This window comes from Elephas maximus, chromosome 12, assembly GCF_024166365.1.
Source record: "Elephas maximus indicus isolate mEleMax1 chromosome 12, mEleMax1 primary haplotype, whole genome shotgun sequence".
NCBI lineage: Eukaryota > Metazoa > Chordata > Mammalia > Proboscidea > Elephantidae > Elephas > Elephas maximus.
The window spans coordinates 76,791,448-76,806,623 of record NC_064830.1 but is presented as its reverse complement, the minus strand read 5'-3'; the positions used below and the strand labels follow the sequence as shown (position 1 = coordinate 76,806,623).

The following is a 15,176-nucleotide window of genomic DNA, read 5'->3' as shown; positions in this document are numbered from 1 at the left end:
TTATCATCTCTCTTGTGCTGACGTTTTTCTTGCCCAGCCCACTTCACTCAGGACTTCTACCTGCCCCCACGGGCATCTCAATTTGTGGCCCCAGCATTATGCCAATGTCATAAGAAGTACATCTGTGATGAGCTAAAACACAAATACCAGGCAATTTTACTGATTTTTTTTTACTTACTGACATATCCTCCTAATCACGGATACAGGCTGCTGCAGTTTCCAGCTAGAATTCCAAATACAAAGGCAAGTGAAGAAAAAAGGTAAATCCAAAAGGTACTTTATTATGGAACGAGAAACCATGTTTACTGGAATTCTTGAAAATGAACGCTGAAAATTAAGAATTACATTCTCACATCACCAACAGGGTTCAAAATACTTCTTTGACAAAAAAAAAAATAATAATAAATTATCGTCAACTCAGAAAATAAATTGCATTCGGCAGAGAGACAGGAGAGTCCAATCATCGCATTGCCTCAGGGGCCACCTATATGGGAGAACAGGCACAGGCAGCTACAATAACAGAGGGAGCATGGGGCAAACAGCACATGCCTGAAGTTACTCAAACGCATGCCTTCACACCCTTTGCTGTGGCCTGACCCAAGTGAAATTTCAGCTGGCCCCTTTCCTCCTCACGTCCGCCTTGTCTTCTGTTTCTTGGCTTGTCTTTTTGCATCTTCTGGGCCGCTGTTGTCAGAGGCTGTCTGACCAAGAGCACGGACTCCCTGTAGTCGACTTGTCAACTGCAACAGCAAAGGAATGAGCTAGAAAAAAAGACAGTGTGCGTGTAAGACAGATACCAGGAGAAGACTTCTGTCCAGATGGACATTTCTGTGTCTCACATACTGGCACACCTCCCTTCTTCCGGCACTATCATGCCCACTGTGTGAATGGGTGCATTTCAGGTCAAAATAAAGCGTGCCTCTGTAGTAGAGACAGCTCACCAGAGACAGGCTGGGCTCTCTCAGTGAACAACACATCTCTGGAAGTATTTCAGGTGTAAAAATTAGGAGAGATGTTACAGTCTGGAGAGAAGGCCTAGGGATTGGATTTGATGCCTGGAATCACCTTACAAAAAGCAATTTGGCCTTTTGGTCCTGATTTCTGAGATCCCTGAGGGTTTGTTACCTTTCCCCAGGTTGGCTGGGGAGCTGGCCCCTGGTAATGCACAAGGACTGGCTTATATGAAGGGCTGAAACACAGAGGTTTTGGGGGGCGCTTCTTGGCTGAGAGATGAGAGGGATGACGCATCCATTAGGACACAGGCATCTCGCACCAGAAACCCTCCCAAACCTGGTTAAAAGAGGTTTAACAGGCTTAGAGCTGTATAAGGCGGCAGTGCTGTGATGACATCAGAAGCTGTGGACATGACGAACAGGCCTGGGCAGCAGCAGGAGAGTGAAAAGGCTGAACCCAGTCTGAGTGTATTTCTGCTCCAAGGGCTGTCCTGCCAAGAGCAGGGGTCGCCTGGAGTGGAGGGGCTGCCCAGAGAGCAGAGCTGGGGCGCCTTGAGCATAGGGTGTCCTGAGAGAGCAGTGGTGCTTCAAGAGCTAATGTGATGCCAGCCTAGAGCTGAAGCCAGCCTAAAGCAGCTAGGGCCATTCGAGATCTGTCCTGGATCTTTCCTGGCCTAAGAACCTCCTGGTGGACAAAGGTAGAGATGTGCTCTCTGCTCCAGGAATCCTTCCAGACCTCGCCTGTGTACCTCATCCTGAGTTATATCCTGATAAGCCTGCTATCAATCCTCAATTGCACCCTGTTAGCAGCTCTGTGTTGTTACCCTAATAAAGTTCCTGCAACCATTGCAGCAAATTATCAAACCCAGCAGTGAGAGAGTGCCACGGGGGGGAGTGGCTGATGTCAAAAATAGTGGCAAAGTGGGAAATCCATGATAAACTTGACCCCTGCGCCTCACAGGAACCAGCCTTATGCTATTTCTTTTTAGTAGTACTATCTTATGAGACATAACAGTGGCTATTTCTCAGATTATGGTTAGTTATTATCTTCAAGCAATGCCCTTATGGTTGTTTCCAACCTTAAAATTCTGTGCAATTTCTGGAAACAAGCCAAGTGTCCATCAACGGATGAATGGATAAACACAATGCGGTACACCCAAATATGGACTATCATTCAGCCATGGAAAGGAATGAAGTTCTAGCACATGCTACAACATGGATCAACCTGGGCAACATTACGCTCAGGGAAAGAAGCCAGACACAAAAGGACAAATACTGTACTGGATCCACTTACGGGAACTACCTAGAAAAAATGCGCAGATATATAAATTAGATTAGATATTACCAGCCTGGGGTAGGGGGAGTGAAGTGGGTCAGAGTTTGTTTCAGGTAATGAAAACATCTGGAAATGGACAGTGGTGGTGATAGCACAACATTGTGAATATAATTAATGCCACTGAAACATACACACTTAAAAACCGGTTAAACTGGCAAATTTTATAGTATGTGTATTTGACCACAATAAATTTTCTTTTTAATTGTGTAATTTCCACAACACTGCCCATTCCTCAGCTGCCACTTCCACAACTATGAGGCATCACTCTCCCTGACCCGTCCTGCTTTCTCATGAAGTCTCTGGATTTCCTACCTTATCATGGTTGTAACCAGCCAACAGAACAAGCAACGTCAAAGGCAGGGCAATGTATGATCCTTGTGCAATGTCTTGTTCAGGTAGTTTCCTCTGCAAACACCAAGAGTACCATTACTCCTCAATCGCTTCTCACATTTTTCTAGCATCCATGATTATACAGCCATGATCCACACAGCTTTCCAAACTGGCTACCCAAGGACATTCAGGTGTTCTGTGCAATCCAAAGTAAGGAACTGACAATTTGCAGAGACTTTCAGATGAATAATCTGCTATCCAAGTGCTCACTTTTTCCTATCTGACACTCAGGAACAAATACATTCCAATGACTAGGTGTGCCTCGCTCTGAATTTGTACTATTCCATCCAAGGAACTGAAGAGATCGGGATAGCAGGGAATCCCTGTGGCTGAAAATATGGGTCTCATTTTACTGAGTCCCCAGTATTCAGGGACATTTTCCTACAAGGACACCACTGTTCTAGGGCATATGGTGATGAATAAGACAGTCCCAGTGATTATACCTTTAAACAGCATGCTCCAACCAAGACCCGAAGGCCAGAGCCCAGGCTGCATGGCCTTCCCTGCTCTCACCATTTCCATCTATTTTTTAACTCCCTGTTATACTTACCGTGGGATTAAAAATCAAAGTGATATGTTTATGGTAGCCAACGGCAGTAAAAGAGACTTGAGGTAAGACGTAGTCGTACTGGGATCTGGGAAGTGTGGAGTCCAGAAGCACAACGTAATTCTGTGCATAAAGTAAAAAAAAAAAAAAAAAAAGGATTTTTAGAAAGGACAGGATTGGCAAAACAAATGAAAACTAAAATCTAACATAATGGCTGTAATGTAAGGGACTTGATTTTTTTTTTTTTTTTAAAGAAATCCCCATGTGCACATAAGAGCAGTAACCTAGCGGGCTTATACTATCAGTGACAGCAGCGTCCCCCCACCACCGTTTCTGAGACTCTCTTCTGACGAGGTTTCCAGAACCTGCAGCACTTTTTTATGAGCACAGTCAACCATGACAATTACAGGCATTTGAGGATCTGATTTTATGAAACACAAAAAGTTAACATGAGCCAATTATGATGATTGAGGTAGATGTCTGAAGTGAGCAAGGCTGCTTTCAATTCAAAACATGGTTCATTTTTAAGGGATAATATTTAAGTGCTCGTGATCTGGCAAGTTCTGAAAACTCAGCATCTTGGGATGATACCAGTAACAGTCACCTCCCTGTGTGCTGTGCCCCCAGTGTGCCCGGACACCATGCAGACATCAGGCCCATGACTGCTCTGCTCTTCATCCTTACAAGATGGGTATGGTTACCTCCATTTTACAGATGGGGAGAGTGAAGCCTAAAGAAGGTTAAGGGTAACTGGCCCAGGGTCACTCAGCTAGTAAGGTGGCTAAGCAGGATCTGATCAGATGAAGTCTGACCCCAAAGCCCAAGGTGTTTCCACAGTACTCTGGTGCCTCTTTAGAGCAACTACTCTAAAGGGTGTAGAAAACTGCTTCGTAAAATGACTTTCAAAGGGCAACACACCCCGGAGAAATGAGGCCCCCAAAATTTCATCACAACTTGTTCCATTACTTTACAGTCATTTTGCGCAGAGAAAGGCCGTAGTACACCAGCCCCATGGCAGGTGGTGAAAGGCCAGGAGGGGGAACTTCGCAGTGTCAGTTCACCACGGACACCCTCAGGTAAGTCCACCAGTGGTAAGAAGCAAAAACTTTGCAGTCTGCTCCCACCACACCAACTCTGTCCAATTAAAATTGTAATAAGCATTTTATAATTAATAAATGATATCTAACATTAGGGCCCTAATTATGGTAATTCCTACATTATGGACTACTATACAACCATTAAAAATCATGTTATAAAAGATGTAATGACGGGGGAAAGATCTGCGATATATTCTTCATTGAAAAGCACAGACTACAAAACAATGTACAGAATGGTCCCAGTACTGATGGAATGGAATGAATGGATGGATGGATGGACAGACGGACGGACAGATGGCTGTTGCGGTAGGTGCTGTCGAGCAGATTCCCACTCACAGCAGCCCTGTGTGACAGAGTAGAACTGCCCCACAGGGTCCTCTAGGTTGTCATCTCTACAGAAGCAGATCGCCGGGTCTTTCTCCCCCAGAGCCGCTGGGTCAGTCCAAACTGCCAGCCTTTTCGTGAGCAGCCAAGTACCACCAGGGCTCCCTGACAGGTAGGTAGACTTGCTCGTGTGTGTGTGTGTTCTCACTCTCTCTCACACACACACAAGGACGTATGCACACTCTTTGAGAAAAGACCACAAGGATTCCTATTAACAATGGTAGGTGGTTACTTCTGGATGATGGGATTATGGGTGGTTTTAATTTTTTCCAAAACCTGCTGCTATGAACACATATTATTTTGTAAACAGAATAAAAGCTAATTAAGAAAAATGAATCCCTACAGAGTCCAACCACCTTTGATTCAGAGATCACAACATCAACCATTTCTGTAGAATGGTATCAGGAAGAAAAGCAAGAGAACTGTGTTTCCTTAAACTCAAAAGTGGACTTATTAAAACACAGACAGAAACCACCATGAAGCCACAGGCATTACTTCGCTGTCTCGGAGCAGTGGGGGGAAGTGGAAGAAGAGTGACTGGCCGAGAGACACCGTCTGGATTGGATTGTCGAGGTTTTCACTTTTGTAAAGCTTTACCTGGAGAGCAGAAACAAACAGCGCATGCTTGTGAACTGAAACATGATAAACATTTCATTTCATACTTCCCAGGACAGCTTATCTCTTGGAGAGGAAGGGAAGAGATCTTTGGAAACACAGATATCTGAAACAGAAACCACCCTCCACTGACAGCTATATACAATGCATTCCTCAATCATCTGAAACTCTGATAACATGTCATGCACAGAAATGCAAGGTTTTAAAATAGATTCTAACCTCTGTTATCACTCAAAAGAATAATAATTATTATTATAAGGACAACATTAAAGAGAATAGCTGCTAACATTTGTTGAGCATCTATACTATGCTAGGCATGCAACAGGCAGTTTGCATACATTATCGCCAATCCTGAGTATAAAACAGGTATTATTATTATCCCTGTGGAGACCCAGAAAGACACCTGAGGTCATATAGCTTATACATGGCACAGCCTGGGACTGAACCCACATAGCTGAGGGTCTTGCCCATCTTGCGTTGTCTCTCCATATGATATGGAACCCTAAGTCCGCAAAACATGTTCCCATTTTGCATTTGGTTCTGTGGGCTGCTTCAAGAAGCAGTTTAGTGCTTTGATTCTGGACTTTACTTCTCTTAGGCCTGGGTTCATTGCCTGTTCTTACACCATGTGCAATGGGGCATAAGAAAGAGTAAGGTATAGTCCTGGCCAATGTAAAGACTGTGAGGTGACATCTTGCACCTGCCACAAGAGAATGCCAGAGACCCCTGCCCCCAAGGTCCAAGCTGACACTTTTCTATATTTTATGACACAGAAGAGGAGTTTTCCTAAAACAAAGTCATAGACTGGAGGCCTGTGGGTCAGTGTTCTTTTGCCCCAAAGAGTATTTTAAGTAAATTTGAATTCATTGCCTATATTTAAAAATCAGGGAATTTCAAATAATTCTAATTTCCAGCTTCTCTGGAAAACAGGGAAGTGGCAATAACCCTCAGCCAGAAATCTAATATGGCAGCAATCAGATGGTGCTGAGGAGTGGCTCTCTCTCCTTCCCTCCACTCCCCCCGACCCCGGAGATGGGGCACAGCTTCTCCAGTTTGCCCCAAAACTCATCCAGCCATCTTCACTCTCTGACATTACCTGCCTAGGACCCACAGGCACACAGGTTTGCAACAACTGGCCTAAAGGGTGGTTAGCAGGCTGAGTTCAAACCTAAGCACATTCTCACTGAAGCCAGATACTTAACTCTATATAAACGGAATGTGCCTCTTCCTAACACACCCCCGTGGCAACGCTTTAACGTTTTCTAAGGGACTGCGGGGTATTTGACAAGTATTTCTTCATTAACCACAGACACAGAGATTTTGTTACAGCTGGAAGAGACCTTAAGATGTCATTCAGGCCCACTCCCTGGTTTCACAGAGTAGGAAACTGAGGCATATGCACATGAAGTGATTCCTCCAAAGCTACAAAGTAGGGAACTGCCAGTGACAGGGAGACAGCCCAGTCTGCCTGGCTTCCGGGGCTCACTACCTCGAGCCTGGACAGAGTTAAAAAATTATGAGACACTTTGTCTTAAAACTGTCTTTCCATGTTAGGCTCTAGATTGTACTGATTACTCATCGGGCCTCTGCTACAATCCCTCCAAAGATTAACTGCTGACAAAACAGTTATCTGAACTAGAATACATTTCTCTCCAATGATCAGCAATCACTCTCCCACATACATGCTGTGATCAAAGTTTCTTAAATCTCAACCCGAACCCTCAGCAGGTGGCACTTTGGAGCATCTCTACCTTCAGTGCTTACAGCAAGAGCTAGGTGGGCACAGACAGCCTGTTCCCCCTTGTCTTAAAGCCAAAAAAAACGTAATATTTTAATCTTAAAAAGCTGGTCTCTAGCTTACCCACAATGTTGGGAGATACTCAGAGGAAGTGATCACATTTCCACTTAAATCAAATTGATTAATCTGCCGGAAAACTATGATGTTTACATCATCGATGTCATTATTCCCAACCTAGAAAAAGACAAAGAATGCTGGTATTAAGGAAGCTGGAGGAGGAGCTAGAAGCTGAGAGCTGCTTCATAGCAAACTCACTTCTTATATTAAGGTAGCAGAGTGCACCATTGAAGTAGCTCAAGGTCAAGGTAAAACTGATAGCAGGTAGGCTATACCTGGCCCAAGGGCAGTTTGTTTGATGTGCACAGTATTTTTTTTCCCGCTTTTGGTTAAGTTTTAATTCCTTGTCAACTTCTTAAAAAGCAGGAAATTTCATGTTCAAAGTCAGATTTTCTGGCTTCTCTTGAAAAAGAAGAGGAAGACGATGCTCTTACAGGACAAAAATCAGTGGATTCTGAGTTCCAGCTGCCACCTTTGGGCAGAGCCTGTGCTCTCCAGTTTGCGAAACCCAGACAGCCCACTTCTCTCCTTCACCCCTGCCTGGCTGAAGTCTGCACTACTGCTTATGATCCCGGCCTGAATCACCTCGGCAGGGAAATATGTAAGTTGTAAGTCATTGCGGTATGAGACACAGCCATCGCAGCCCTTTAAAATGTCAGACGCCGTAAAGACATCAAGAAAATCCACTTCCTAGGCCAAAAACTCTTACCTGGCCCACCACTCTCCACCCTGTTGTTAGTTGCCATCCAGTCGTTTCCAACTCTTGGAGACCTCATGTGTGAAGAGTAGAACTTCCCCATAAGGTTTTCAAGGCTGTAGCCTTTTGGGCGCAGATCACCAGGCCTGTCTTCCGAGGCATCTCTGAGTGGGTCTGAACTGCCAACCCTTCAACTAGTGGTTGAGCGCTTAACCATTTGTACTACCCAGGGAACCTACTTTCTACCCTAACCCCTCCCCATCTTCACGCTTATTGTTGCTGTATGCCATCAAGTCAATTCCAACTCATAGCGACCCCCCAGGACAGAGTAGAACTGCCCCATAGGGTTTCCAAAACTGTAAATCTTTACAGAAGCAGACTGCCACATCTTGCTCCTGTGGAACAGCTACTGGGTTTGAACTGCCAACCTTTTGGTTAACAGTCAAGAGCTTAACCAATGCACCACCCAGGCTCCTTTCTTCAAGCTTAACATTCACCTAATAAAGCCACCAAGAGTGAGTTTCTCTCTACGCACCCAAGCCCTTTAGACCAGCAAATCCGAGATATTTAGTAAGAGGAAAGTCTTACTTCAAATGGATCTGGCTGCTTCCTGTGAACTGGAGGCTGCCTCCTTAGGGGTCAATTTAGCTAAGTCATGATCATGAATATCAAAGGACTCTGCCCACCAAACGGAATAAATAAAGGCATCTGAATATAGAAAGACTAGGTGGTCCTGCTACCAATTAAGCCCGTGTTCTCTTTATTTCCCTTCCTTGATTTGAGATGCTCCTTATGCCTCAAGACCCTAACTTGCAGAATAATGATCAGGGCTTGCAGGACAAGTCGGGGGGAGTTGGGAAACAAGAGTGCAACTTCTTTTCTGAATGCATGACAGCAATGCCGTTCATTAAAAACACCATCCACATAAGATGTTGCTTATGAGTATGACACTATTCTACAAGGACCCTTAATTAGGATTTAAAGTTCTCCCTACAACAGCTGAAATGCAGACAGTCACAGGACCACTAAGGTATTTCTGATCAGGAAAGCAATCATACGAAGATTCAGCAGAAGAATTTAATGCCTTACCTCAATTACCCGATGGTGGGGGAGGGCCCGTTCAATGTGATCGTTGCCTTCTGCCTTGAGCTGAACATGGTACACACATCCCGGCTGCAAATAAACTCAGCAGTCAAGTCTCTCAAAAGGGGCTTATTACATAAAACCTGACCTGAGCCTGGTCTGACTGCATGTGGTCATCACAATGGGAGTATTTCTTTCCCACCTCATTGCCCAATCTGCAGCATGTTAACCTTCTTAAGGATCACTTTAAAAACCACCCAGGCACTGCATCATTATTCACAATAGTCAAAGGTGGAGTCAACCCAAGTGTTCATCAACAGATGAACGGATAAACAAAATGTGATGATACACTATTCAGTTATCAGTAGAAATAAAGTGTTGATACATCTATGACACAGATGAACCTTAAAAGCATGCTCAGTGACATAAATCGGACACAAAAGGACAAATACTGTATGATTCCACTTAGATAAAACATCTAGAATTGGTGAGTGCGCAGAAACAAAAGTTCCTTAGTGGTCCCAAAGGGCTGTAGAGGGCAGGGGAACGGGCAGTTATTGCTTAAGAGGCCCTGAGTTTTTTTGGAGGGTGATAAAAAACACTGTCAGAAATAGACTGCAGTGATGGTTATACAATATGATGAACGTCACTGAACTGGGCACTTAAAAATGGATAAAATGGCAATTTTTTTTGTTATTTTTTACCACAATAAGATTTTTAAAAACACCCATGATGAAGAAATATTTATTTGAAGTTCTGCAACTGCTTCAGTCTCAATGCAGTTTCATTTTCCTCTACCCAAGGAAAATTCAATTTTGTTTTGTATTTCAAAATTGCAAACATGATATTGTCCTTATTCTTATGAACTCAAGCCTTTCCTTGCTGCCCACCTATTCCCACTAAAAAAAAAAAACTACCTGTAAATAAACATGCACAATGACATTTGAATGACACTCCCAAAGGCTAACAGTGGATATTATTTCTGGAACATAAGATTTGAAATTTTTCTTTCTTTTTTGTTTAAAAATACTTTCTTCTTTATACCTTTTATTTTCTTGTTTGAATGCCTAGACAAGTACCACATTTACCAAAAAGTCATTATTCTAAAAGGGCAAACACAAACAAACAAGAAACTTTAAAACAACTAATTTCTGACCACCCACCACGTAACTGATCTGATGACTCAATTAGGATCTAAAGCACTGGGCTGAGTTCAATGATGTCTATTTGCACCTTAGTGGGAAAAGCCCTATTTGTAACACAGTGTATTTTTGAACAAGCATGGATAATATGGTTCCAGTCTCCTGAAACTATGTATGCTTTGACCATCTCTGTATGCACACAGAGCAGCATCTAAAAGGCATTCACTGCATGGCAACCACGAGCCTTCCAGGTGGTAGCTTTGGGGTAATTTTTTTCACTTTCATCTTTTCTATACATTGCTTGAATCATTTCATAACAAGCACACAGTATTTTCAGAGATAATAAAGGCATTATTTAAAAAAAAAAAACTACAAGAACAACCAAATTTATAACCATCAACAGATGTATTAGCTCGCTGTACAGCTCAATTAGGACTGGTAGCATTGTGCTTGGTTCACAAATAGCTATTTGCACTTGAGTGGGGGAGAACCCACTGCAACTGAGTAAATTCTGACTCGCGGTGGCCCCATGTGTCACAGAGTAGAACTGCTCCATAGGGTATTCTTGGCTGTGACCTTTAAGGAAACAGATCGCCAGGCCTCTTTCTCATGGTGCCACTGGGTAGGTTTAAACTGTCAACCTTAGTCAAGTGCAAACTGTTTGTGCAACCCAGGGACCTAAGATGTAAGTTATTTACTTGTGAAGAAAAAGAGAGACAGCACCACTGCAGCAGAAGAGCAGGCACAACCTGCTCACTCCAGTGCCTCGGCTGGGCAGCATCCGATCAGGGCAGCCGCTGTGGTCCTACCTTTTCCCAACTCCTACCTCATGGCAGCCTGCCTCAGGGACTCCCTGCGTCCTTTGGCAGCAATATCTGGTAGTGCAGCTACTCTCCCAAGATGTCGTGACAAGCACACTGCCCGGAAAGGTCAAATGAACAAATGGGCCCAGCTGCTCATCCTAACTTGGGATCAATCATTAGTGAAACTTCAACACATCTCCAGCTTGCTATCCTCTGGGAGACTGGCAAACTCAAATCCAAAACAGTCAATGAAAAACTTCAAAGGATATTCCTCAGAATGTGTGCCTAGCACAAGCCTTATACATGGTAAGGTGCCAGGTGCCACAGGGGGGCAATTCTAAAACACTATAAGTGAGCTCCAGTGGCTGAACGAATACCCATTAGGAGGAGGAGGCTGGCGGACAGCAAACATCATTCTCCGTGCCTCAGGACCGTAAGTCACCGTAGCAGCACGCTTCATGGGAGCAGAGAACAGCTAGGAGGAGTATCAACAGTAAAGCTCATCCAGACTCCTGTGTAAGGATGCCAAGATCACTCTCATATTAATGAATTTGACAAAAACATACCAAAAGGAGAGTGATACACAGAGCTGGGTACAGGGAGCCTGCCCTGACAGTGTGCTCCAGCTCTGTCCGCTGGCCCATAAGAACAGGTATATTTCAGTCCTTAGCATGGCCAGGTTAAGACACCCCCTAAATCCATCTAACTTCTTTTGCTTGAACTCTCTTTGCTCAGAGCAACCCTTCAACCTGACTTCCAGGTATAGGGATGCCCTGGACACAAACATAAGCATCCCTGACTTTGGGAGAGAACAATATTGCCTCAATGTATATAAACAAACTGATTTGCATCTCAGCGCATGTGATTTAGACAAATATTAGTCTGTCACCAAGACATGACTGTCTCTGGGATTAACCAACACCATCAGTTTGTGGATCTAAAAGGCTAGGGACCAAACCCCAGATCCTGGTGGTTCAGCACACTCAGTGCTGCCCAATCCCCAAAAGATGCCCTACAGTAAACAGCCCCTTCTCAGTAACTTCTATGATAGACATTTAGAATCTATTGAATAAGCAAATAATGAATGAACAAACAAATGAAAATTGAGAGGAAAAAAGCACCAGAAATCCTAAGCCAAATGTTGTGATTTAGAAGCCCTAAGGACTTCTAAATCACAAGTTTTTTGTTTGGCCCACACAAAGAAATTACGGTTTTTTTTAAAAAGTTAGTCAACATTTTAAATCAGGAGTTTTCACATGGCAATCTGAATTTCTGAGTAGTCTCTTTAAAAATTCAAACTAACAGACAACACTGAGCTTGTCTCCCCATGTGGCTATCATGAACTAGAACTGAGTGGTAACTGCCCCTATACATAAGCCATGCTCTCTCTAGCCCACCACAGTCCCCACCACTCCCTACTGTCCAGCCAACTTCCTTCAACCATTCACACTTCTCTCCTGGACCCATAGGGTTTTGGTTTGATATCCCTAGCGTAAGCAATAACTACCTAATCCTAGGCAAAAGGTGCAGCAAATCCATGGTTTTCAAACTTTATTTTGGCCACAGAACCCTAACCGCATATGTCATCTGGATAAAAGGCAAGCTGTGTCAGTTGAAATAGGGATTGGGAGGTTCTACCCTTTTGCCTATCACACTCCCAGCAGTCCCGGAAGCACAATAAGACACCTCTGAACACAGTATGAAAAAAATCCACTAAGAAAACATGCTCAAAGTCTCACCAGCAATCCACGTAATCTGAACTTCCCCTCTTCATCTGTCACAGTGTCTTCTCCATAAATACTACAGTCATTCTGTCCCACAGCTTCCACGGCAACACCCTGCTCTGGTTCTCCATTTAAAGAAGAAACTGTGCCATAACAACTACAGTGGCAAAAGGAGAAACAAAGCATATTCTTATGGTTTTCTAAAGCACACAAAGGATCTCAGGTAAAGTGTCCTGCATTTACCAACAATTTACAGTGCAAAACGGTCCAGGGGAGAATCGCGACCCAGTGACCTAGGCAATTCAGTTCTAGCTATGCCACTTCCAGCCTCACTTTCCTACCAGAGGGACAGTTGTCATCAATTTCTTCTTTCATATATTCTGAAGGATGCTACAAAAAACTGTAATTTAAAAAGCCTATGTTTTATTTTAGTCTATTTTTTCGAAACTTTAAATAATGAAGCATTCAATAAAATAGAAATAAATCACTTCCCCTTTCATTTCACGTGTACTTTCTGATTAATCTCATCTAACATGCTTTTGCATACATGTGTAAAAATGTGTGTGTGTGTGTGTGTGTGTGTAGCTAGTATTTGCATAAACTCTTTCTGGAGATATTCAGAAAACTAAGAAATACCAGTTGCCTTCCGGAAGGGGAACTTGGGTGGCTGGGAGATAGGCAGAAAACCACATTACATACTCTTTGCAGTATTTTGAATTTTTACACAAGTGAATGCATTTCTTTCTTTCAAATTTTTAATTCAAGCTTAAAACTTTTAAAAAATAAAAATCTTAAGCAACTACATAGGTTCTCTCAGGCCAGTATCAAAATAGATTAGTGACCAGACTGCTAGTGAGGTATTAGAAGGAAATGGCAGTAGTCAAAAATCTTCTAACCTCACATCATCTATGTCCCTTGTGTCCTAAATAAAATCAGCCTGAGGACTGGGATGAGTCTGTGGACAGGAGACGTCTGAGTGTGACTCCACAGCTCAGCTCTAAAGAAAAAAAAAAAGGAACTGCTCACCTGTAGGCCGTCCGGTACCCAGTGATGGTGATCTTCAGGTTCTGTCCCTCCTGCACCTCGATCATCTGTGAGGATGGCTCAAACCGGAATTCTTTCATCATGGGTTTGAAGTAATACTGCCCAGGGCTCTGCCGAGAGACAACCACAAACTAAGCCTCTGCTGCCCCTTCTAGGGATGGCTTTAGAGGGGCACCAACTCCAGGGGCACCAACTCCAACCAGTGTCACGAAACCATTTGTGTATAAATTTTTGAATGAGAAACTAATCTGTGCTATAAACTTCCACCTAAAACACAATAAAATTTAAAAAATTAAAATGACAAATGCAAAAAAAAGAGGGAGGGGGTGCATCAGAGTTACAAGCGATCGGAATTAAGCCACAATAACTCTAGGGCTTCCTAGACAGACTGAAATGGTCATCCTCCCTCTACAATAAATAACTGTACTAAAGCAATTACAATGATTTGACGACCACAGCTGTCACTGTCATGAGCCTTCAACAACCCTGTGAGGTAGAAATCGTATGTGAATTTTAAGGATGAAGAAACTGAGGCTCAGAGAGGTAAAGTAACTTGCCTGAGATGACACAGCAATAGTAGCAGAAGGAAGATTTGGAGCTGGGGGTGTACAAAGGCTGTGATCTTTCTGAGATGGCCCACTGCCTCTCTGCGACCTCCCGGTAACAGTCATTTTACCCCGGGGACTGAAAAGATGGTCAGTTGGCATGGACCTCCTGGGTCCACACCAATCAGGGCCTCAGACTACATGGCAGATGAAACACTGGTGCTATCTTCCCGCCGTGTGGAGCCACAGCTCCCACGCGGGCCTGCATGACCCCAGAGCCCGCGCTCTCCCCACAGCCCCCCGCGGCCTCCCGAAGGCAGGCCCGGCGGGAACAGGTGACTTCGCGGGGTGACTCCGCAGTGTCGGCTGACAGGACTCCTCTCCCGCCTCTGGTCGCTTTCTTGATTTCTTTCGCGTCTGCGTGAGAAAGTGGGAGCAGAATGGAAAAGAGAAAGATGCCCCAGGAAACCACTAGGACAGAAGCCGGGGCGACTAAGTCAGCCATCGCCCACCGTTGCCGCGCAACGCTCAGGGAGCTCAGGAATCGGAACGCCAACCACGCGCTCCCGGAAATGACGCAGGCGACCCGGTTGCCGCCCCTTTACTTCCGGCTATTTTTTTTTTATGGGCCTAGGCGTGAGTATGCGTGCAAAGAGCTAGCTCCACGCTTCCATATGCGCCTCTGCAGAGGTTAGGGTGACATGGGGGCCTCTGCTTCAACCCCAACCTCAGCCTCGACTCCGTGCCTTCTGCTGCTTTGCAAAAAAAATAACACACACAAGCTAACCACCAAATGCAACCTGACACTATAAACAATGTAATGCCGTGGTAAAACACAGGGATGCCTAAAAGGAGCCACTGTGGCCAGGGTAATTAATTACATTGTCTTAGTGACAAGCGGGTGACCAGGAAACAAGAAGTATGCGTGGAAGGGAACATGAATCAGCAGCATTAAGTCCTA

The 15,176-nt window shown here is 44.1% G+C and overlaps 1 protein-coding gene across 1 annotated transcript in view; it reads right to left on the bottom strand.

Annotated features, from left to right (window-relative positions):
- Positions 1 to 385: 385 nt before the first annotated feature.
- LOC126086641 (nodal modulator 1) overlaps positions 386 to 15,176 on the bottom strand; it is a 63,849-nt gene continuing 49,058 nt past the window's right edge. Inside the window, exons 24-31 of the mRNA XM_049903151.1 lie at positions 13,653 to 13,780; positions 12,642 to 12,783; positions 8,964 to 9,047; positions 7,184 to 7,294; positions 5,203 to 5,304; positions 3,230 to 3,349; positions 2,602 to 2,694; positions 386 to 761 (exon numbers count right to left, since the gene is read on the bottom strand). Of these exons, the coding sequence (XP_049759108.1) occupies positions 630 to 761; positions 2,602 to 2,694; positions 3,230 to 3,349; positions 5,203 to 5,304; positions 7,184 to 7,294; positions 8,964 to 9,047; positions 12,642 to 12,783; positions 13,653 to 13,780 (912 nt within the window). The 3' untranslated portion in view covers positions 386 to 629. The remainder of the gene's footprint in view (positions 762 to 2,601; positions 2,695 to 3,229; positions 3,350 to 5,202; positions 5,305 to 7,183; positions 7,295 to 8,963; positions 9,048 to 12,641; positions 12,784 to 13,652; positions 13,781 to 15,176) is intronic.